The sequence below is a fragment of the Papio anubis genome, chromosome 14 (assembly GCF_008728515.1).
Source record: "Papio anubis isolate 15944 chromosome 14, Panubis1.0, whole genome shotgun sequence".
Taxonomy (NCBI): domain Eukaryota; kingdom Metazoa; phylum Chordata; class Mammalia; order Primates; family Cercopithecidae; genus Papio; species Papio anubis.
This window is the reverse complement of record NC_044989.1, coordinates 86,155,261-86,177,428: the sequence shown is the minus strand read 5'-3', so window position 1 is coordinate 86,177,428 and position 22,168 is coordinate 86,155,261. Positions and strand designations below refer to the sequence as shown.

The 22,168-nt window shown below is 47.0% G+C and overlaps 2 protein-coding genes across 5 annotated transcripts in view; one reads left to right on the top strand and one right to left on the bottom strand.

The window, feature by feature from the left end:
* USP39 (ubiquitin specific peptidase 39) overlaps positions 1-22,168 on the bottom strand; it is a 57,917-nt gene that overhangs the window by 33,498 nt on the left and 2,251 nt on the right. For 2 of the 4 annotated variants that reach the window (XM_017947702.3, XM_003908909.4), the window contains exons 1-5: positions 10,973-11,339; positions 8,133-8,202; positions 5,641-5,735; positions 3,401-3,537; positions 1,512-1,664 (exon numbers count right to left, since the gene is read on the bottom strand). In XM_017947702.3, the coding sequence (XP_017803191.1) occupies positions 1,512-1,664; positions 3,401-3,537; positions 5,641-5,735; positions 8,133-8,202; positions 10,973-11,240 (723 nt within the window). In that variant the 5' untranslated portion in view covers positions 11,241-11,339. Of the gene's footprint in view, positions 1-1,511; positions 1,665-3,400; positions 3,538-5,640; positions 5,736-8,132; positions 8,203-10,972; positions 11,340-22,168 lie in introns of those variants that run through there. The other 2 variants (XM_009184566.2, XM_031655313.1) reach the window with 2 other exon arrangements.
* C14H2orf68 (chromosome 14 C2orf68 homolog) lies at positions 15,383-22,164 on the top strand. The gene is made up of 4 exons (XM_003908913.5): positions 15,383-15,576; positions 15,665-15,783; positions 17,861-18,012; positions 18,380-22,164. Exons 1-4 carry the CDS (start codon positions 15,470-15,472, stop codon positions 18,500-18,502), a joined length of 501 nt encoding a protein of 166 aa, XP_003908962.2. The 5' UTR covers positions 15,383-15,469; the 3' UTR covers positions 18,503-22,164.

Sequence of the window (22,168 nt, the reverse complement as noted above, 5' to 3'; positions counted from 1 at the left end):
TTGGCCTCCCCAAGAGCTGGGATTAGAGGCATGAGCCACCGTACCCAGCCCCTCACAATTTATACATTTTTTCCCCAGTAAGCCTGTGTTTACAATTACAATTTTTTAATCACGTTCTTGGTGAAGTAGAATTATTGTTTTCTTATTATACTTACCAACATTTAAAAATTGGCCGGGCGTGGTGGCTCACACCTGTAATCCCAGCACTTTGGGAGGCTGAGGCAGGTGGATCATGAGGTCAGGAGTTCAAGACCAGCCTGGCCAAGATGGTGAAACCCTGTCTCTACTAGAACTACAAAAATCAGCCAGGCGCAGTGGCAGGCGCCTGTAATCCCAGTTACTCGGGGGGCTGAAGCAGGAGAATCGCCTGAACCCAGGCAGCAGAGGTTGCAGTGAGCTGAGATCCCGCCACTACACTCCAGCCTGGACAACAGACTGAGACTCCGTCTCAAAAAAAAAAAAAAAAGAAAAGAAAAGAAAACAGGACAACTTTGGTTTTCTGTCTTTTCCATTTCAGGGTTATGAGCATATGGGCAAGAGAAAGTCATTGATCAGCCAGCATGACAAACATCTACACCATTTAAAAAAAAAAATGCATCTGGCATGTTTCTTACTTGACACTGCAAGGCAACACAGACTTGGTCCCGCATTCCCTGGAAGTTACAAAGGCCATGAGCCAGAGGCATGAAAAAGCCTCACCATTTGACAGCAGCCCAGTGAGCAAAGGAATGCTCTGCCTGTTGCAGAACAATTACTCAAGTAGAGTCCTTAGCAAGACTTGGTGTCTGAGGATCATCTGACTATACTCTATAAGAAGGCAGTAATTTCTTTTTTGAGATGGAGGAGTTTCACTCTTGTTACCCAGGTTGGAGTGCAATGGCATGATATCGGCTCACTGTAACCTCCACCTCCCAGGTTCAAGCGATTCTCCTGCCTCAGCCTCCCGAGTAGTTGGGATTACAGGCATGCACCACCACACCCAGCTAATTTTGTATTTTTAGTAGAGATGGGGTTTCTCCATGTTGGCCACGCTGGTCTCCAACTCCTGACCTCAGGTGATCCTCCCACTTTGGCCTCCCAAAGGGCTGTGATTACAGGTATGAGCCACCACGCCCGGCCAAAGGCAGTAATTCCTTGGCCAGTATACATACTATTTCCTGTCCCTCTCTTTTTTATTTTTTCTTGAAACAGAGTCTCACTCTGTTCCCCAGGCTGGAGTGCAGTGGCACGATCTCGGGTCACTATAACCTCTGCCTGCCGGATTCAAGTTGATTCTCCCACCTCAGCCTGCCGAATAGGTGGGATTACAGGCTTGCACAACCATACCTGGCTAATTTTTATAATTTTAGTAGAGACAGGGTTCCGCCATGTTGGCCAGGCTGGCTGGAACTCCTGACCTCAGGCAATCCGCCCGCCTTGGCCTCCCAAAGTGCTGGGATTACAGGGGTGAGCCACTGTGCCCAGCCTTCTGGGTGTCCTTCTCTTCCTCAGTGTTCCCGTCTTGATCTTACCTGAAGAACGGCGTTGGCATAGTCATTGGCCTTTATGTTATTCAGTCCCACGATACCCGGCAGGTAAGTGGTACCATCATATGCCCGGGACAATTTGGCTTGCTTGTCCAAGTTTGCAATTTGCTGCTTTGTGAAAGTGGGCTTCAACACATACTGCAAAGCAAAAGAAAATGCTAAGTTGTTTAAGAGCTGAGTTCACAAGAAATGTCTACAAAGAACAGCAATTTCTACAAAAACAAAGAACACTTTGGCCATGAACATCCCACCACACACAGAAAAAGTCCCAATCAGTAGGTGTAAAGATTGAAGTAACACAGGGTAGATCCTCTCCCATGGCTAATCTACAAGGGGATCTCTGTGTCTAACCCAAAATCACTGAATCCCAGGTCTTTTCATAGACCTCAGATCTGGTCAACTCATGAAAACTGACTGTCAGAAACTATTAAGTTCCTAAAGGCAGTCTAAGTCTCAGATAGAACCTCCCGGGAGCAGCACATGTACCTAGCTTTGGAGCAGGAGAGTTTCCTCCATTCTGGGTGAGACTGAGGATCTCCACGAGTCCCTGGTACTGGAAGAGCAGGATCAGACTCTTCTCAGGCAGAGTTACCAGAGTCATTATGTCACAGACTGGACAGAGGTCATCCCAAACTCACTCTGAAACACTGAATTGAGCCCAGTTTCTCCCTCTATAAATACTGTCCATACTTTTTTTTTTAGATAGAGTTTCACTCTTGTTGCCCAGGCTGGAGTGCCATGGCACGATCTCGGTTCACTGCAACCTCCCACTCCCAGATTCAAGCAATTCTCCCACCTCAGCCTCCCAAGTAGCTGGGATTACAGGCATGTGTCACCATGCCAGGGTAATTTTGTATTTTTAGTAGAAATGGGGTCTCATCATGTTGGTCAGGCTGGTCTCAAACTCCTGACCTCAAATGACCCACCTGCCTCCACCTCCCAAAGTGCTCAGATTACAGGCGTGAGCCTCCGCACCCAGCCTGTCCATAACTATTTTAATCTCAACTACTAATAATAGGCTTATAAAATTTTTACAAGTAGAAAAAGCAGTATTTCAAAGACTAAATACCACCATTTCCTTAAAAATAAACAGAACATGACCAACCTGGGCAACACAGTGAGACTCCATCTCTACAAAAAATTTTAAAAATTTATCTGGCCATGATGGTAATGCCTATTGTCCTAGCTACTTGGAAGGCTGAGGTGGGAGGCTGAGGTAGGAGGATCACTTGAACCCATGAGGTCGAGGCTGCAGTGAGCTGTGATGGTGCCACCACACTCCAGCCTGGGCGACAGAGCGAGACTCCGTCTAAAAAACAAAAACAAAACAGAGCACTTGGCACCATGAATATGCCCCAAGTGCTGAAAAGGAAAATAATAATCAAAAACCCAACACTAATCAAAGCCCATGCTCAGCACAATGAGTGTCTCTTGGTACAGGTCACAAACTAGAGCCCAGAGATGAGACATATGTGGCTGGATGCTCTGGTCCCATCATATGTTAAAAGCAGCCAGAAGCTGGTGTGCAGCTTGGTAAATATTGTCCTACACCAGGACCAATTCATATCCCTGCTTCAAAGTGTGGAAGAATAATTTCACAAAAACACTTTAAACCCCATCGGAATACACCCATATTTCTTCAGTCCTAGCCCTCAATGTTACAAGTAGAAATGACAGTTAAGTTATAGACTACAGGCTGCAATTATGAATTCTGACCTTACTCAGTTTCCCCAGTTCTTCCCAAAAGGGAAAGCAGCCTCTCGATGCCCAAAAGGACTGAGATTCTTCCCTGTCCTCAGATGGGGCAGTCCCCTGGGAGCCCTGGGATGGCTCATTAAAGAATGGACCCCAAACCAACCCTCTTAGACACACACCGTGATATCCTCCAATGAGGAATCGATGATCTCATAGTTGTCTGGAAGGCAGTAAAACTTGAGGGTATGGAGGTTGAGGAAAACATGGTGGCTAAATTGGACACTGTGAATGTAGGCGTGAGACTTCAAACCTCGGCCTGTAGGGAAGGGTGAAAGGCTATAATAGAAGGGCAGATACTAGAAGGCACAGATCAGGTTTGCTTTTCCTTTCATTATTTTCTACCGGAACATGTTAACATCCGCGAAAAACAAATATTATGTCATTCATAAAATGAATCCTCCACATGAAGTTCTCTCATAAAAAAATTAGCAAGAAAGACTAGCACATTAGTTACTTCTTTCTCTAGATGGCATAAGACATTGACTGGGGAAACAAAGTTCACTATTTTTTGCAAATATTTGTAAAATACATATCATATATAAAATACAGATAATCTCTATATATATAACTATATATTCACATACATAGTTTCCTATATATATGAAACTAGAAACATCTATGCATATGTGTGTGCATAAATACACATATACATAAATATATACATATCCTATGACAGTCCATCATCACTCAGTCCTGAATTTCCAAATGCCCATATTCAGGACAATGCTGTATCTATGTAACTTTTCTCATATTGCTACTCCTTTCTAGAATCTCTCTCTCCTAACCATTCAAACTCCTATGTCCTGCCAATTCAAGTCCCACCTCCACTCCTTCATGAACTCAACATCAACACTCCAGCTAACATTGATTTTTGCACATTTTAACTCCTACTGCACTTATTTTTACTCAGTGCCACGGTCCAGCAGTAATCTTTATGGTCTAACAGAACTCGCTCGTTGTTTCACATGTCAACCTTGACTCCTTAGAAGCTCCTAATAAGAGCAAAGAATATAGTTTTTATCTCTTTTTTTGAGACAGGGTCTTGCTATGTTAGCCAGGTGGATCTTGAACTCTTGGCTTTACACAATTCTCCTCCTCAGCCTTCCAAAATGCTAGGATTACACGTGTAAGCCACTGTGCCCAGTTGTTTTTACCTCATTTGAATCCTCCACTATACTATGTACATGGCATCTGCTTGGTGTGAATGAGTTGAAATGACACATTTTCAGAAAAAAAAAAAAGGTATAAGAAAAGTCCTTTGAGCTAAAGGATACTTCAAAAAAAAAAATTGTAGCCTGGGTAACATAATAAGGCCTTGTCTCCACAAAAAAAATAAAATAAAATATTTAGCCAGATAGCGGGGTGCAATGGCTCACATCTATAATCCCAGCACTTTGGGAGGTACAGGCAGGCACACTGCTTGAGCTCAGGAGTTTCAAGACTAGCCTGGGCAACAGAGTACAATCCCATCTTTTAAAAAAAATGTGGTTGTGCGCCGTGGCTCACGCCTGTAATCCCAGCACTTTGGGAGGCCAAAAAGTGTGGATCACTTAAGGTCAGGAGTCCAAGACCAGCCTGGCCAATATGGTGAAACCCTGTCTCTACTAAAAAATACTAAAATTAGCCAGGTGTGGTGGTGCATGCCTGTAATCCCAGCTACTCGGGAGGCTGAGGCAGAAGAATCGCTTGAACTTGGGAGTCAGAGGCTGCAGTGAGCCAAGATTACGTCACTGCACTGCAGCCTGGGTGACAGAGTGAGACTCCATCTCTTAAAAAAAAAAAATTAGGCTGGGGGCAGTGGCTCATGCCTGTAATCCCAGCACTTTGGGAGGCCAAGACGGGTGGATTACCTGAGGCCAGGAGTTCGAGACCAGCCTGGCCAACATGGTGAAACCCCATCTCTACTAAAAGTACAAAAATTAGCCAGGCATGGTGGCGGGTGCCTGTAATCTCAGCCACTCCAGAGGCTGAGGCAGGAAAATTGCTTGAACCCAGGAGGCGGAGGCTGCAGTGAGCCAACCTGGGCAACAAAGTGGGACTCTGTCTCAAAATGATTTTTAAAAATTAAAACTTAAAAAAATACATATATTAGAGATTCGAGAACCCAGAGTCTTTGAGATTACAATCTTTCATATGACTAGCTCTTTCTCCCTTTCAGATATATCCAGGTTCTGATCAGTCAGAGAACCTCTTATTGGTTTTCTAAGAATATTTCAATTTCCTGGGAACAAATAGAAATTATTAGATATGATTCCTGAGAACAATTTACTTTCTTTAAAAAAAAAAAAAAAAGTCCCTCTGGAGCAGAACTGCAGCTAGCTTGAAAAACTTAAGTTTATAATTCCTAACATTCATTTACCTTGAAAGTACTTGCCACACACCAGACAGGCGTAAGCATTGATGTGTGAGAGGGAGATAGAACACAGTTTCTCAAAGTCAAAGTCCAGCACACTCCTAAGGAAACAAAACAGAAAAAAATAAATAGGATGGACACGTAGGAAGGCACTCAAATGAAGCAGTGTTGGCTCTATGACCCATGATACCACACAACATCCTTCAGAAAACAGTTCCCAACCATATATACACCATGGGGGACACTGATGATTCCTCACCTCCACCCGCCATGCTCCAAAGCACTGTTGAGGTGTCTCCATCAGACACACAATACCCAGGAGCCTCTCTCTCATTACTGTTTGTAACCAGTTCAGGACTTTTCATTGCAGTCACTTTCTCTAGAGGGAAAGCTACAAGTCAGACTAAGGTTAACAGTACCCCAAAAGCATTCTGGAGGTGGAGAGCACATAAAAAGGGTGAAAAAATCCTTGCATAAAAGAAAAACATATTACTTAAGCCCAGGAGTTTGTGGCTACAGTGAGCTCTGATCCACCACTGCACTCCAGACTGGGATACAGAGTGGGATCCTCTCCTAAAAACAAATAATTAATTTTTAAAAAATGTATTTTATCCACAGAAACAAATGAAAAGCCTGAAGAATTTTAAAATACCTACACAAATAGACCTATTTATTCAAGTGCAAAGTGAGTACTGGGCAGTAAGGAACAAAAACCTTACCTCCACTGAATCCACAAAGAGATTTAGTCTCAAATAGTAACTCTTAATTAACTGATAATGATCCCAAAGAGCTATGGTATCTAATTTATTAGAGGCCAATAGACAAAGTGACTATTGACAATTAAATTTAAAATACAGCTGTCCCTCAGTAGCCACACGACACTGGTTCTAGGACACCTTCAGATACCAAAATTCAGAATGTTCAAGCCCCTTACAGTTGGCCCTTTGTATCTTCAGGTTCCATATTCTGATACTGAGGCTGACTGTAATTCAATTAAATAAAATTTAAAATTCAGTTCTTCAATTGCAGGAGCCACTGAAGCCACAGGTAGCTCATGCCTACCATAATGAACAGCCCTTATAACTTTTTTGGTGTTTTTTTTTTTTTGAGATAGGGTCTCACTTTGTCATCCAGGCTGAAGTGCAGTGGCACAATCTCAGCTCACTGCAGCCTCAACCTCCTAGGTTCAAGCAATCCTCCTGCTTCAGCCCCCCAAGAAGCTGGGACTACAGGAGTGCACCACCACACCTGGCTAATTTTTTGTGTTTTTTGTAGAGATGAAGTTTTGCCACGTTGCCCAGGATGCTCAAACTCCTGAGCTCAAGCAATCTGCCTGCCTCAGCCTCCCAAAGTGCTGGGATTACAGGCACGAGCCAGAGAACTCAGTCATAACTTTTTTTTGTTAAGTTTTTTTAAAAGATGGGTCTCGTTGGCCGGGCACGGTGGCTCACGCCTGTAAACCCAGCACTTTGGGAGGCCAAGGTGAGTGGATCACCTGAGATCAGGAGTTCAAGACTAGCCTGGCCAACATGAAGAAACCCCATCTCTTCTAAAAGAAAATACAAAAATTAGCTGGGCGTGGTGGCAGGCACCTGTAATCCCAGCTACTCAGGAAGCTGAGGCAGGAGAATCGCTTGACCCTGGAAGGCAAAGGTTGCAGCAAGCCAAGATCATGCCATTGCCCTCCAGCCTGGGGTACAAAAGTGAAACTCCGTCTCAAAAAAAAAAAAAAAAGGTGGGTCTCGTTATGTTGACCAGGCTGATCTCAAATTTCTGGCCTCAAGTGATCCTCCTGCCTTGGCCTGCGAAAGGGCTGAGATTACAGGTGTGGGCCACCACACCCAGCTCTTACAAGAGTAATTATATTATTATAGAACATTCCCCTACAATATAGGTTGAAAAACATTCTACAGGCCACCTGGGAATCAGAGAAAAGAATGCTATGATGAGGTAAACTACCTCATCTTTCAAACAAATTTCTGTGTTTTTTTCTGCTGAATCCCAGGCACCCAAAAGAGTATCCAGTACATACTAGATACTCCATAAATATTTCAATGTGCTACTGTTATTTTAGGATACTATGCATCCTATTATCCCAACATACAAATGCAAAATAAGCTAAAAGCTCTTTAACAACATGTGTTCTAGCACTTACAATCAAAGAATAAAGAGTAACATGGCAAGAAGCACAACTCTCTAGACAGGTTTAAATTTGGGGGGAAGGGGGAGGGATAGCATTAGGAGATATACCTAATGTAAACGACCAGTTAACGGGTGCAGCACACCAACATGGCATATGTATACATATGTAACAAACCTGCACACTGTGCACATGTACCCTAGAACTTAAAAGTGTAATAAAAAATAAACAAATAAATAAGCTAAAAAAAAAAAAAAGAAGTAAAATTTGGGAAAGTGTTGTTCAATGTACAGTCAAAAAACTTTCTATATAGATTCCATTGTTCTTGTGCTATCCTCAGCATCTCCGTCCTACTGACCTATTAATGGTGTCCAGGTATGGGCAGTGGCGGCTCCTCCGGTCCTCAGAATCCACTCGGCCATTCTTTGCTGAAAGGAAAATCATCACAGGCTTTGAAAATGGGAAACCTACACTCAGTGCCAACTAGCAGTACGAAAAGAAATAGAAATGGGAAAAACTAATCAAGATGAGTTCCTATTGTTTGGGTGGCAACATCGAAAAACAAGTCCACTAGCCAGGCGTCGTGGCTCACACCTATAATCCCAGCACTTTGGGAAGCCAAGATGGGCGGATCACCTGAGGTCAGGAGTTTGAGACTAGCCTGGCCAACATGGTGAAACCCCATCTCTACTAAAAATACAAAAATTAGCCAGGCATGGTGGTGGGCGCCTGTAATCCCAGCTACTTGGGGGGTTGAGGCAGGAGAATCGCTTGAACCTGGGAGAAGGAGGTTGCAGGGGGCCGAGATCACGCCACTGCACTCCAGCCTGGGGATGAGCAAAACTCTGTCTCAAAAAAAAGAAACGAAAAAAGTCCACTAATAGAACAAGCCACAAACTAGGAGAATACATTTGGTATACAAAAAATCAACACAAGATCTGTTTGCATTTTACATAAAGAAATCCCATAAAGCATGAAAAATATGAAATGTCACAAGCACTAAAATAAACTAATTGTAATACAAATGTACTACTATATAGTTGTGTATTTGTTTTGTTTTGTTTTGTTTTTTGAGACAGAGTCTCGCTCTGTCACCCAGGCTAGAGTGCAATGGCGCGATCTCGGCTCACGGCAACCTCCACCTCCCAGATTCAAGCAATTCTCCTGCCTCAGCCTCCCGAGTAGCTGGGACTACAGGTGCATGCCACCACATCCAGCTAACTTTCATGCTTTTAGAAGAGATGGGGTTTCAACATGTTGGCCAGGCTGGTCTCAAACTCCTGACCTCGTGATCCACCTGCCTCAGCCTCCCAAAGTGCTGGGATTACAGGTGTGAGCCACCACGCCCGGTCACAAATGTACTACATAGTTTAAAGAGTGGCTGGGGTGGGTGGCTCATGCCTGTAATCCCAGCACTCTGGGAGGCAGATGCAGGCAGCTCACCTGAGGTCAGGAGTTCGAGGCCAGCCTGACCAATATAATGAAACTCCGTTTCTACTAAAAATACAAAAATTAGCCAGGTGTGGTGGCATGCACCTGTAATCCCAGCTGCTTGGGAGGCTGAGACAGGAGAATCGCTTGAACCCGGTAGGCAGAAGTTGCAGTGAGCTGAAATCGTGCCATCGCACTCCAGCCTGGACAACAAGAGTGAAACTGTCTCAAAAAAAAAAAAGAAGAATGTACATGTGTATCTATAAATCTACCACTTGTCAAAAACTTAAGGGGGTCTCAGATCTTACCCTACTTGCAAGCTAACAAGTTAGCCTGTCACAGTTTTACGAATGCTGATGGAAAGCATGTCACTACCTGGCCTGAAATGAAGGGCAATTTATTACAGCAATGACAGTAGCCAGAATATAGCCTTGGTATCAGTTTCCCAAGTGAATTTCTACAAGGCAAAGTGAGGAGAACCCATGCACACAGTGAGTTGCCTCACAGGAGAGTAACCCTGAGCTTAGAGAATCTGAACCATTAACCATTTTTTTAAACGAGGTCTCACTCTGTTGCCTATCCTAGTCTTGAACTCCACCTCATCCTACAGAGTAGCTGCGATTACAAGTGTGAGCCACCACACCCTGCTCCAAATCTTTTATAATGGATTGTACCCTTGTCTCCTCCTTGTTTTGTAGGGAGACACCACTTCTATCTTCCAAGGCTGCCCACTACACGAACATCCTTAAGGAGAGTCTAGGAGCAAAGGCAGTCAGGCAATGATCGCAGTATGTGCACAAACTCAAGAGACTAATGGAGAATTGTCTCCAGACTTTATTCTGCTTAAAAAGTGCTACATAATTCATATTTTAGTGCAGGTGCCTATTGCTCAGGCATTCTGAATATCTTGATTACAGAAATTACAAGACCTTAGAGGTTTTGTAAAAACTGAAGGAAAGCTGTACACAGTGGCTCACGCCTGTAATCCCAGCACTTTGGGAGGCCGAGGTCAGTGGAAAACTTGAGCCCAGGAGTTCGAGACCAGCCTAGGCAACATAACAAGACTTGCCTCTATTTTAAAACAAAAAAAAAAATTCTTTTTTAAAATGGAAGGAATTAACACTTGTAAAATCAGCACTGAGCCCCCACATCAGGCATTCGATGAAGGGAAACTGCTATTGTTATGACTGTTATAGTTAGAAATACCATACGGTTGGCCGGGCACGGTGGCTCACGCCTGTAATCCCAGTACTTTGGGAGGCCGAGGCGGGAGGATCACGAGGTCAGGAGATCAAGACCATCCTGGCTAACACGGTGTAACCCCTTCTCTACTAAAAATACAAAAAATTCGCCAGGCGTGGTGTCGGGCGCCTGTAATCCCAGCTATTTGGGAGGCTGAGGTAGCATAATCGTTCGAACCCGGGAGGCAGAGGTTGCAGGAGCCGAGATCGCGCCACTGCACTCCATCCTGGGTGACACAGTGAGACTTCATCTCAAAAAAAAAAAAAAAAAGAAAAGAAAAGAAAAATAGAAAAATAAATAATATACGGTTGAGATGAATACTGTCTTCATCAGAACAAGTCGAACAGCAGAACCATGGAGTCTGGTTCCCTCCTCTTCTCCCCCCCCAACCCCACCCCTCCCGCGCCAACCCCACCCTTCCCCCGCCAAACCCGGCGCAGGGACCTGGCGGAAGATTAGAGAGACAAGAAAAAAGAACGCGAAAAAAAGAGGCTCTCGCGCCTAGCCCGGCCCGGCCCCGCGCACCTCGCACCTCCCGCTCAGGCTCCGAGTCCTCATCGACCTCGCGCTCCCGCTTCACCCGCACAAACGGGACAACAGAAGCCTGGGCCTCGCGCACGCTCGCCGACTCGACCTCTCGCTTCACGCGCACAGGGCTGCCCCGGGAGCTTGCCGCCTCAGGCTCCCGCTCCCGATCTCGCTCCCGCTTGACGCGACCGGAGCTGCCCCGCGACTCGGACTCTCGCTTCCCGCGGGTGGAACCGCGAGACTCCCGCTTAGACCTGCCGGACATCGCCGCTATCGGCAGAGTCTTCCAGCGCAGGCGCCAGGCACGCTCGCGCGCGCGGCACACGGCCAATCAGGAGAGGGGCTGGTAGGGAGCCCCGAACGCTCTACGAGTCGCCGCTGGGGACAAATCACGCCGCAGGAAATTTGTGGGCGGTGCTGTTCCTGTAGCGGTTTCCCCGCCCCTGAGAACCTTCTGTGGGCCTACCGTCGTTTACAGTTTACTGACGCAGGAACCTTTACTGGCGACAGTAAAGTTTTATCCAGTTTTCTGGATAAAAGTTGTCAGGCCGGGCGCGGTGGCTCACGCCTGTAATCCCAGCACTTTGGGAGGCCGAGTCGGGTGGATCACCTGAGGTCGGGAGTTCAAGACCAGCATGACCAACATGGAGAAACAACATCTCTACTAAAAATACAAAATTAGCCAGACGTTGTGGCGCATGCCTGTAATCCCAGCTACTTGGGAGGCTGAGGCAGGAGAATCGCTTGAACCCGGGAGGCGGAGGCGAAGGTTGCAGTGAGCCAAGATCGCGCCATTGCACTCCAGCCTATGCAACAAGAGCGAAACTCTGTCTCAAAATGAAATAATAAAATAAAAGAAAAAGAAGCTGTCATTCGGCCCCAGATTTGTGCCTGGAAACCACCATCGCGAGGTCGTTTCCCACAGTCTCCGCGGCTTGGAGGCTGACAATCCTGCGCAGGAAAACTAGGCAACATTCCCAAATCATCCCCTTGACGGCCCTAATTCTACTGTTAGAGGGTTCTTGGTACCATGAAAACGCAAATGCCCGGTAGGAGCGGATTTACCATGAAGCTAATAAAGCTCTAACCTCAGGACCTGCCTTGAACTTGTTTGCTTGTTTGAACTGTTCCATTGAGGTATAATTGACATACAACAAACTACATGTTTAAAGTGTGGAATTTAGGCCAGGCGCTGTGGCTCACGCCTGTAATTCCAGCACTTTGGGAGGCGGAGGCGGGCGGATCACCTGAGTCAGGATTCGAGACCAGCCTGCTCAACATGGCGAAACCCCGTCTCTACTAAAAATACAGAAATTAGCTGCGGCGGCACGAGCCTGTTATCCCAGCTACTCAGGAGGCTGAGGCAGGAGAATCGCTTGAACCCGGAAGGTGGAGGTTGCAGTGAGCCGAGATCGCGCCATTGCACTCCAGCCTGGGCAACAAGAGTGAAACTCCGTCTTAGAATACAATACAACACAACACAACACAGCAATTTACTGAATTCTGACTTGAGGTATATGTCAGAGGCGTTAGAACCAGACCAACTCCACTGAAGGTTAGGAAAATGAGGCTGGGACTTGACAGGCTGCATTCCTAGGAAGTTAGATATTCCTAGCCTCTAGATGTCTCCGGTTAAGGGAACAGAGAGATAATGTTTACTAAACAGATCCAGACTTGGGAGTGTCCTAATATCCTAATAACTGGAGAATACAGGCATTCCTAATTTTGCTTTAAAGATAATATTGCTTCTTGCAAAATATAGTAATTAATAAAATTAATCCTTTATCACAAACCCTTGTAGCAGAGCACATCTCCCCATAATCTTTTTATCCTATATGTAAACAAGCATTGTAGCCAGGATGGACGCGTTCCTCCTCTTTCAGGAACACCCTACTCTGTCTATGGAGTAGCTGTACTTTCATTACTTTATTTTGTGTGTGTGTTTTTTTTTTTTTTTTTTTTTGAGACGGAGTCTCGCTCTGTCACCCAGGCTGGAGTGCAGTGGCTGGATCTCAGCTCACTGCAAGCTCCACCTCCCGGATTTACGCCATTCTCCTGCCTCAGCCTCCCGAGTAGCTGGGACTACAGGCGCCCACCACCTCGCCCGGCTAGTTTTTTTTTGTATTTTTTAGTAGAGACGGGGTTTCACCGTATTAGCCAGGATGGTCTCGATCTCCTGACCTCGTGATCCGCCCGTCTCGGCCTCCCAAAGTGCTGGGATTACAGGCTTGAGCCACCGCGCCCGGCCTTGGCTACTTTACTTTCTTAATAAACTTGCTTTTACTTTGCACTGCGGATTCACCCTAAATCCTTTCTTGCACGAGATCCAAGAACCCTCCGTTAGGGTCTGAATCCGGATCCTTTCCTGTAATATATACACCCATGAAGCCATCACCACAATCAAGAGAAGAGATCTGGGCCCAGCATGGTGGCTCACACCTATAATCCCAGCACTTTGGGAGGCCTGAGGCAGGAGGATCACTTGAGGTCAGGAGTTCAAGACTAGCCTTGGCAACATACAGAGACCACATCTCCACAAAAAAAAATTTAAAAATTAGCTGGGCATGGTGGTGTGCTATTCAGGAGGCTGAGGCAGGAGGATTATTTGGGCCTGAGAGGAGTAGTGATTGCGCACTACAATCCAACCTATGCGACAGAGATCCTGCCTCAAAAAAAAAAAATTTTTTTTAAAGAATCTACCCAGCCCCAAAGATAACCTCTTCCTCCCAGAGAACCCCCACAAAAATCAACTGATCTCTCAGTCACTATAGATTAGTTTGCACTTCTTAGAGTCTTATATAAATGGAATCATACAGAGTCCCTGGCCTCTTTCACTGGGCATATTTACTTTATGATCCATCTATGTTGGTGAGCTACAGAGCTTCCCTTGGATTGCTCAGTAACACTCCATCATGTGGCTGGACCACCATTGGTCCCCGTTTTTTGTTTTATTTTGTGTGTGTGTGTGTGTGTGTGTGTGTGTGTGTCTGTGTGTGTCTGTGTGTTTGAGATGGAGGTTGGACTGCAGTGGCTCGATCTCAGCTCACTGCAACCTCCGCCTCCCAGGTTTAAGCGATTCTCCTGCCTCAGCCTCCCAAGTAGTTGGGATTACAGGCGCTGGCCATCAAGCCCAGTGAATTTTTTGTATTTTTAGTAGAGACGGGGTTTCGTCATGTTGGCCAGGCTAGTCTCAAACTCCTGACCTCGTGATCCGACCGCCTGGGCCTCTGAAAGTGCTGGGATTACAGGCGTGAGCCACCGCACCCAGCTCTTTCTTTTTAAATGTATTTTTTTTCTCGTAGAGAGGATGTCTCACTGTATTGCCCAGGCTGGTCTCAAATTTCTGGCTCCAGCGATACTCCCACTTCGGCATCCCAAAGTTTTGGAATTACAGGCATGAGCCACCACACCCAGCCGTTTGTCCCTGTCCTAATCATGAATTCCTGATTTTGACTTTTGTAAAAGGACTTGAGAATTTTACACGCTGTGACGTGAACCCAGTGGTCAGAAAAAAATAGAAAAAAAAAAAAAAAGGGCTGGGCGCAGTGGCTCATGCCTGCAATTCCAACACTTTGGGAGGCCGAGGCAGGCGGATCACCTGAGGTCCGGAGTTCGAGACCAGCCTGGCCAACATGGTGAAACCTCATCTCTACTAAAAATACAAAAATTAGCCGGGCCTGGAGGCACGTGCTACTCCGGAGGCTGAGGCAGGAGAATCGCTTGAATCCGGGAGGCGGAGGTTGCAGTGGGCCGAGATCGCGCCAATGCACTCCAGCCTGAGCAACTGAGTGAAGACTCCTCAAAAAAAAAAGAAAAAGAAAAAGAAGTAAACAAGAAAATAATACACCCGTAGGTCCCTCAAAAACCCTGGGTCATCCCGCGGCGACAGTTAAGCCGTTGGCGCCGAGGGTACCAGGCAAGCCAGGCCAGGAGAGCCTTCGCGGAGCCTGCGGCCTGGGCGCCGCTGTGTGCCCTGCCTGAGCATTTCAAGGCCTCACAATCTATTTGCGGTAGGTGCTCTAGGTGTTCCCATTTACTAATGAGGAAACTGAGGCGTAGTAGGGTTACATGGTAAGCCAAAGTCACGCAGATGGTGATGGATTGCACAGTATCCTATTACCAGAAAGAAAGACGGGAAGGCACCGCCGTAAGCATCGAGTTGTGTTAATAGATGATTTGCATTTTGCTGAATGTTCTGCTATCAGCTGTAAGCTGACTTGCTTCCTATTGATGTGTTACGAAAAAACAAAAACGAAGCAAAACCAAAAGCCCTCTAGAGGTTCGGGCGGTGGAAGTCAAGCATACTCTACTCCACCCGACCCGACTAGACCCGAAAACTCCGCGCGCCGCATCGCTTGGCCAGGCAGGGCCTCCCAGACCGGAAGTCAGGATGCGGGGCCGGAAGCTGAGCGAGGGGCGGCGCGGGCTTGTGTGGGCGGGTGGCTGTTGTTGGGGCCGTCGAGGCGGCGGCGACTCTGCGCCCCCCGGCTCCGGATGGAGGCGGGGCCGCATCCCCGGCCGGGGCACTGCTGCAAGCCTGGTGGGCGGCTGGACATGAACCACGGCTTCGTGCACCATATCCGACGGAACCAGATCGCTCGGTACCGCCCCGCCCTGCGCTGTCGCCGCCACTCCTGGCCTGGCCTGGCCTGGCCCGACAGTCCCTGACTCCCGCTCGGCTCCCCGCAGGGACGACTATGACAAGAAGGTGAAGCAGGCTGCCAAGGAGAAGGTGAGGAGGCGGCACACGCCCGCGCCGACGCGGCCCCGCAAGCCAGACCTGCAGGTGTACCTGCCGCGACACCGAGGTGAGGCCGCCCGCCCCGCCTGTCTCCAGCCCGCGCGCTCTTCCTGCAACGCACTCCCCTTCTCTGTAGGGAAAAACCACTTCTTACTCCTAAGGTTCAGTTCACCTCGTCTCTTCCCGGAACCTCCACCTCAACGCTCCCAAATCTCTGCTGAATGATTCTCCCCAAAAACTGGGAAGACTCATAAGACCCCAGTTAAGCCTCGCTGTCACAGAGTATCCGGGAGCCAGCAAGACGTTTATCTGCCGGTTTGCCCCTTCGTGCTGTATTTTAGTAAGGTGCTCCGCTACCTAGCAAAGAGAAAGTCTGGCACAGCGATGAGCGACCAGCACATAATTGTGGAATGAACCCAGTAAATGGCCTTTCCCCAGCTTCCCTGCTACCTAGAGATCACACTGGTTAACATATGACACTCAATTTTTACTAAGCATTATTACTTCTTTTTTTAATTTTTTATTTTATTTTTGAGACTAGGTCTCTGTCGCCCAGGCTGGAGTGCAATGGTGCGATCTCGGCTCACTGCAGCCTTAGCCTCCCGAGTACCTGGGACCCCAGGCCTGTGCCACCACACCCAGTTAATTTTGGTATTTTTTGTAGAGAAGGGGTTTCCCTCACGTTGCCCAGGCTGATCTCGAACTCCTGAGCTCAGATGACCTGCCTGCATCGGCCTCCCAAAGTGGTGGGATTATAGGTGTGTGCCACCACACCCTGCCTTTGTTAGGCATTATTTAAAGTGCTTTCAGATCTTACGTATATTAATTCATTGAGTCTGTTGTTTTTTGTTTTTTGTTTTTGAGACGGAGTCTCACTCTGTCGCCCAGGCTGGAGTGCGATGGTGTGATCTCCACTCACTGCAAGCTCTGCCTCCCGGGTTCACGCCATTCTCTTGCCTCAGCCTCCCGTGTAGCTGGGACCACTGGCGCCCGCCACCGCGCCCGGCTAATTTTTGTATTTTTAGTAGAGACAGGGTTTCACCCTGTTAGTCAGGATGGTCTCGATCTCCTGACCTCGTGATCTGCCAGTCTCGGCCTCCCAAAGTGCTGGGATTACAGGCATGAGCCACCGCGCCCGGCCAATTCATTGAGTCTTTATACAACCTCATAAAAACACTTATATCTGTTTCACAGTCAGGAAATAGGCACAGAGAGGTTAAACAACTTGCCCAAGATCTCAGCTAGTAAATGGCAAAGCCTAGATTTGAACCCAGGCAGAGCTCTATCCACCCTTCTGCTTTCCAGTACTTTTTGCTAGACAAATGTGCATTGTGTACCTACTGTGTGACAGGACTGTGCTGGCCTCAGGGCAGGGATGCAAAGGTAAATAAGTGCTTGACTGGCAGCACACCAAACACTTACATTGGGCCGGGCACGGTGGTTCATGCCTGTAATCCTAGCAGTTTGGGATGCCGAGGTGGGCGGATCCCTTGAGGCCAGGAGTTTGAAATTAGCCTGGACAACATGGTGAAACCCCATCTCTACTAAAAATACAAACATTGGCCAGGCATGGTGGCAGGCAGCTGTAATCCCAGCTACTCAGGAGGCTGAGGAAGAAGAATCGCTTGAACCTAGGAAGCAGAGGTTGCAGTGAGCCGCGATTTAGCCACTGTACTCCAGCCTGGGCGACAGGGCAAGACTCATCTCAAAAAAAAAACCCCACTTACACTAGACCCATAAGAAGATTGGGGCAGCTGGGCGCAGTGGCGCACGCCTGTAATCGCAGCACTTTGGGAGGCCAAGGTGGGCGGATCACCTGAGGTCAGGAGTTCGAGACCAGCCTGGCCAACATGGTGAAACCCCATCTCTACTAAAAATACAAAAATTAGCTGGACGTGGCAGCACTTGCCTGTAACCCTAGCCACTGGGGAGGCTGAGTCAAGAGAAACGCTTGAACCCCGGAGCGGAGATTGCAGTGGGCCGAGATCGCACCACTGCACTCTAGCCTGGGTGACAGAGTGAGACTTCATCTCAAAAAAAGAAGACTGGGGCTTTCTTAACCGTATATTTTCCTGCAGCATCTCTATGGGCAGGGCCTTCAGCAGCATCCCCCTCTTCTTTCTTACTGTGGTTCATCCTTCCAGATGTCTCTGCCCACCCACGCAACCCAGACTATGAGGAGTCCGGTGAAAGCAGCAGTAGTGGAGGCTCTGAGCTGGAGCCTTCTGGCCATCAGCTCTTCTGCTTAGAATACGAGGCAGACAGTGGAGAGGTCACATCAGTTATCGTGTATCAGGTACGCCTGGTGGAAGCAGCTGCAGCCTGAAGGTCCTGGGCCATGGTAGTAATCACTGTCAGACCCTGAGCGCTGTTTTCCTCAGGACCCCCAGTGGGAAGTGTCTGCTCCATGTGTGAGCCTAGGCCTGGCGGGCAGTGCTTTTGAACACAACTCACTCCCATCTCACAGTGATTCTCAGTAGGGGAACACGGAGGGCTCTTGGCCCCCAGTGGAGAGTCACTATTACAGGGGACACCTGGGAAATGACAGGTGCTGGCAAAAAGCCTTGAGCTAAACGGAGTTCTGTGAGAGTGTTTAGGGACAGGGCAGGTCACCTTTCTGGAAGAAGCCAGGCCCTGAGCCTCCTGACTCTTCCTCCATGTAGGGCGATGACCCAGGAAAGGTGAGTGAGGAGGTGTCGGCACACACGCCTCTGGATCCACCCATGCGAGAAGCCCTCAAGTTGCGTATCCAGGAGGAGATTGCAAAGCGCCAGAGCCGACACTGACCATGTTGAAGGCGTTCTCTCCAGGCTGGATTCACTGCACTCGGAAGAATTCTGCCCAGGAAATTTAGTGTGGGGGTACCAGGACCAGTTTGTCTGATCTTGAGACCCCCAGAGCTGCTGCATCCATAGGGTGTTGCAGGACTACACCTGGCCTGCCTTGCAGTCATTCTTTCTTGTATGTTGACCCATTTACCCAGCCTGATACTCTGGAATTTTTTTTTTTTTTTTGAGAATTTTGTGTGGCTAATGTGGTGTTCTAGAAGCAGAGACTCCAGGGAGAACTAGAATTTATGAAGCCTTGTGCTAACATGGTGCTTTCTCACCGAGGTCATATGCCTGGCTGCTGCTGTCCCACTCAGCTCCATGAACCATGTTTGTTATTTTATGGTTCTTCTGTGCTTTTGCTCATTTCCACCCATGTACTCATAGACCTTTTTTCAGCCCTTTTTCTTTGTTCCTTTCCCTCATCTTTTTGCCTCAGGTAGAATCCATCAGTTCTCCTCCCCCTCCAACGTGACTGTGTACCTCCAGCTGCTCAGGACTTTGGAGGTGGGGAGGTCTAGGGATCTATCCTTCTAAAAAACTCTGCAAGTAATTCTGATACCAATAAAGTGGGAGACCTCCATTTTTGAGGCCTATTTGCAAGCATGTCTCCCTCCCTTTCCATGGCTTTTTCGTTTCTCGCATGTTCCACTGCTTTGCACTGTCTAGATAGCAAACCCAGGAAGATGTTGGTGCTAAACTGCAAAGATTTCTTACAGCAAAACCTGCCTTGGCCAGGGCTACAGAATTCCAACTTTCAGCTTCATTCCTAGCTGTGAACAGACTGTCCTCTGCTCAGACTAAAAGGGAATTATCAAAACAAGTGGGAACTCACTCTCAAGTTGTGACTTAACAGTTCTGAACATACCTACAAAGGGAAAGTCAATATTAGCAATAATTGCCTGATTGACAACACGCCAGAGGGAATGAAATGAGACCTTCTTTCCTACCTCCCAGGAGTATATAACTCAGATCCTTAGCATAAAGATCCCCAGGAATACCACTGCTCTCATCCGGTGAACATTTTTTCTAATGCAGGGTTAGGCTTACGTCTGAATTCCACAAGACATCCTCCCTCTCCAGTACGGAAGTTCCAAGGCACTTGTTTTCCAGCATATCAGCCTAACCTCAGTGCCCTGAAATGTGGCTTTAAGCCTTTGAGAACTGAGATTTCCTGAAACCATAGCCCCTTGCTCCAGGGGTTTCTCCACATCCGGGTGTTAAGACACCTGATGGCACTGTTGGTTTGTTCCCTATACCCCAGAAAATCTATCCTGCAAGGTAGCTACTTCAATCATGTCATTAAAATATGGCAAGTCACAGCTCGCAATGCCAAAGGAATGCTGGGGCAGTAAGTCAGGTGAATAAGTGAGAAGGGCCTGGTAGTGAAAGCAGCCAGGGACCAGAATGCTCCAGACCTACAGAACTGGTCAAGGTTAAGTGCCTTAAACTTGCCAATCCTAGGCTCAGTTCTCCTTTTAAAGCAGAAAGGCTTTTTCCTCTACTTAGGCAACTGGGCTAGAAGTGCCTTTTGACTTCTAATGTTAACTACCCTCCAAAGTCTCCTGGGTCAAGGAGGCTCTCCCAAACTCCACCCTGTTCTTCCTGGTCAGAGAACCAGTCAGTCATTCTAGTCTTCCAGTCCTTAAACTGATCTGATGACTTAGAACATAGGATTTCACTGGAAGTCTTCGGCTTTTGAGTCTGGAAATACTTTTGAGGTCTGTCTTCTCAGCTGGATCACCTGTTTCCTGGTTTTATTACACAATTCAGAAGGCTAGAAGAGGAGTTTGGGGATTTGGCACCTGAAAATTTAGACCCCATTCTTGTTAAGTAAAGGAAAAAGTAGGGAGGCCGAGGTGGGCGGATGATGAAATCAGGAGATCCAGACCATCCTGGCTAACACAGAGAAACCCCGTCTCTACTAAAAGTACAAAAAATTAGCCAGGCATGGTGACATGTGCCTATAGTCCATCCCAGCTACTCGGGAGGCCGAGGCAAGAGAATCGCCTGAACCTGGAAGGCGGAGGTTGCAGTGAGCCGAGATCACACCACTGCGCTTCAGCCTGGGCAGCAAAGCGAGACTCCGTCTCAAAAAAAAAAAAAAAAAAAGGAAGAGGTAAAAGGCAAGGCAGCATTTAATAAATACCTATTGTATCCTTTTAAGTGTTTGTTGTGGTAATCCTCACAAAGACCCCTCTCACGTAGGGGACTGATGGAAATTCCTTGCTATTAAACTTTTTTTCTTGAGGAATTTTGCTTATCAAGTGCATATACACTATTAATATTTTCCACCCAAGAGAGCACTGTAAGCTAATTTATGCAGTGTGACTGTATTAAGCACTAAGCTTCCTTCAGAGCTGGCCTATCGGAGATGCTACTGCCCTTTCTCCAGGTGTGTCTGAAATGCCTGCCCAAGGATGGCCCTTAGCCAGTTAACAGCCTTATAGCCCATCCTCATTGCTTACTGCCACCCCTCAGCTGAAGTCCAAGGCAGTACTATCCAGCTTATTCACCAGACCTGCCTCCAGATATCTACTTCTTTCAAAAATTAGTGTTTCCCATGAAGGAACAAGTTCCAGAACATTTCCCACAGATGTCCCAAAGAACAGTGTCCGATGAGACTAAGTGGAACTTCCCAGCAGGCTGCTTTAGAATCCGCTCCTTTGACTAGATACAATGTAATTGGCTGTCTTAAAAAAAAAAAAAAAACCACACAATCTGATAGGCATATCTCATGCCCATTCAATATGGAATGTTCTTCACTCACTGAATTTAAGCCTGTATTTTAGGTTTTGTGGTTCCTGGGCCACAATGTGTGATGTCACTGATAGAAGGAAGCTGGGTTTGCAAGGGTTTTGGGCTGTGCAAGAGTAAACACTAGAGCTTGAGTTGTATCCAGCTGGCAAGCACGGAAGTCTTTGAAGAATGTAATGTAAGACGGGAAAAGAATGTAAAGCTTTTTGTACCAAATGAGAGTTGGAGCCCAGCCAACAAATGCTTTTCCCTGTGTAAAAGTATCTCTGGAAAGGACATTCCATCTCCATGATGCACTCTGAGGGTCACTGTCAAGTAGAGATTGGCCCCATTCAGGTGAGAGGAACCCCTTTGGGATGGGGAGTATCCAATCTGCTGTGCATTTGACAGGATCTCTGAATGGCTAGGTAATGGATCCCCAGCAGGCTCACAAATTTAAATGAAGCCTTTGTGTGCACAAAGAGGAATAAGTACAGATTACTTTCCTACCACTAGATTTTTGGGGAGAGTCACCATGGAATGTTGACAATTAAAATATTTTAAGCTCCCTTGCTGAATTCCTGTCCTGTCCATGAGGAATCAGATGGTCATACAGCTATAGGCACCCACCCGCAATTTCCCTAGGAGTTGGAGTCTGCTAGAATTGAAGACCTTCTGAGTAAAGGGCTTCTCTGCCTTCTCAGAGCCAGGAGAATTTGCACTGGTTGTGTTAAATGTATAAAAAGCTATATGTTCACCAGTTTACTCATTTCCAATGTGTAGATGAATAAAATGTAGTGCAAATTATTTGAAAATCCCAGAAGGAAGGTACTTTTCAAATGCAGTATTTTTTTTCAACAAATAAACTTACTATTTTTACAGCACTGT

Bases quoted from the DNA above. Each gene is read 5' to 3' on its own strand.
- C14H2orf68 (XM_003908913.5), top strand. From the start codon at position 15,470: ATGGAGGCGGGGCCGCATCCCCGGCCGGGGCACTGCTGCAAGCCTGGT. The intron at 15,577-15,664 runs GTACCGCCCCGC...GGCTCCCCGCAG, and splicing joins CGACGGAACCAGATCGCTCG to GGACGACTATGACAAGAAGG. The intron at 18,013-18,379 runs GTACGCCTGGTG...TCCTCCATGTAG, and splicing joins CATCAGTTATCGTGTATCAG to GGCGATGACCCAGGAAAGGT.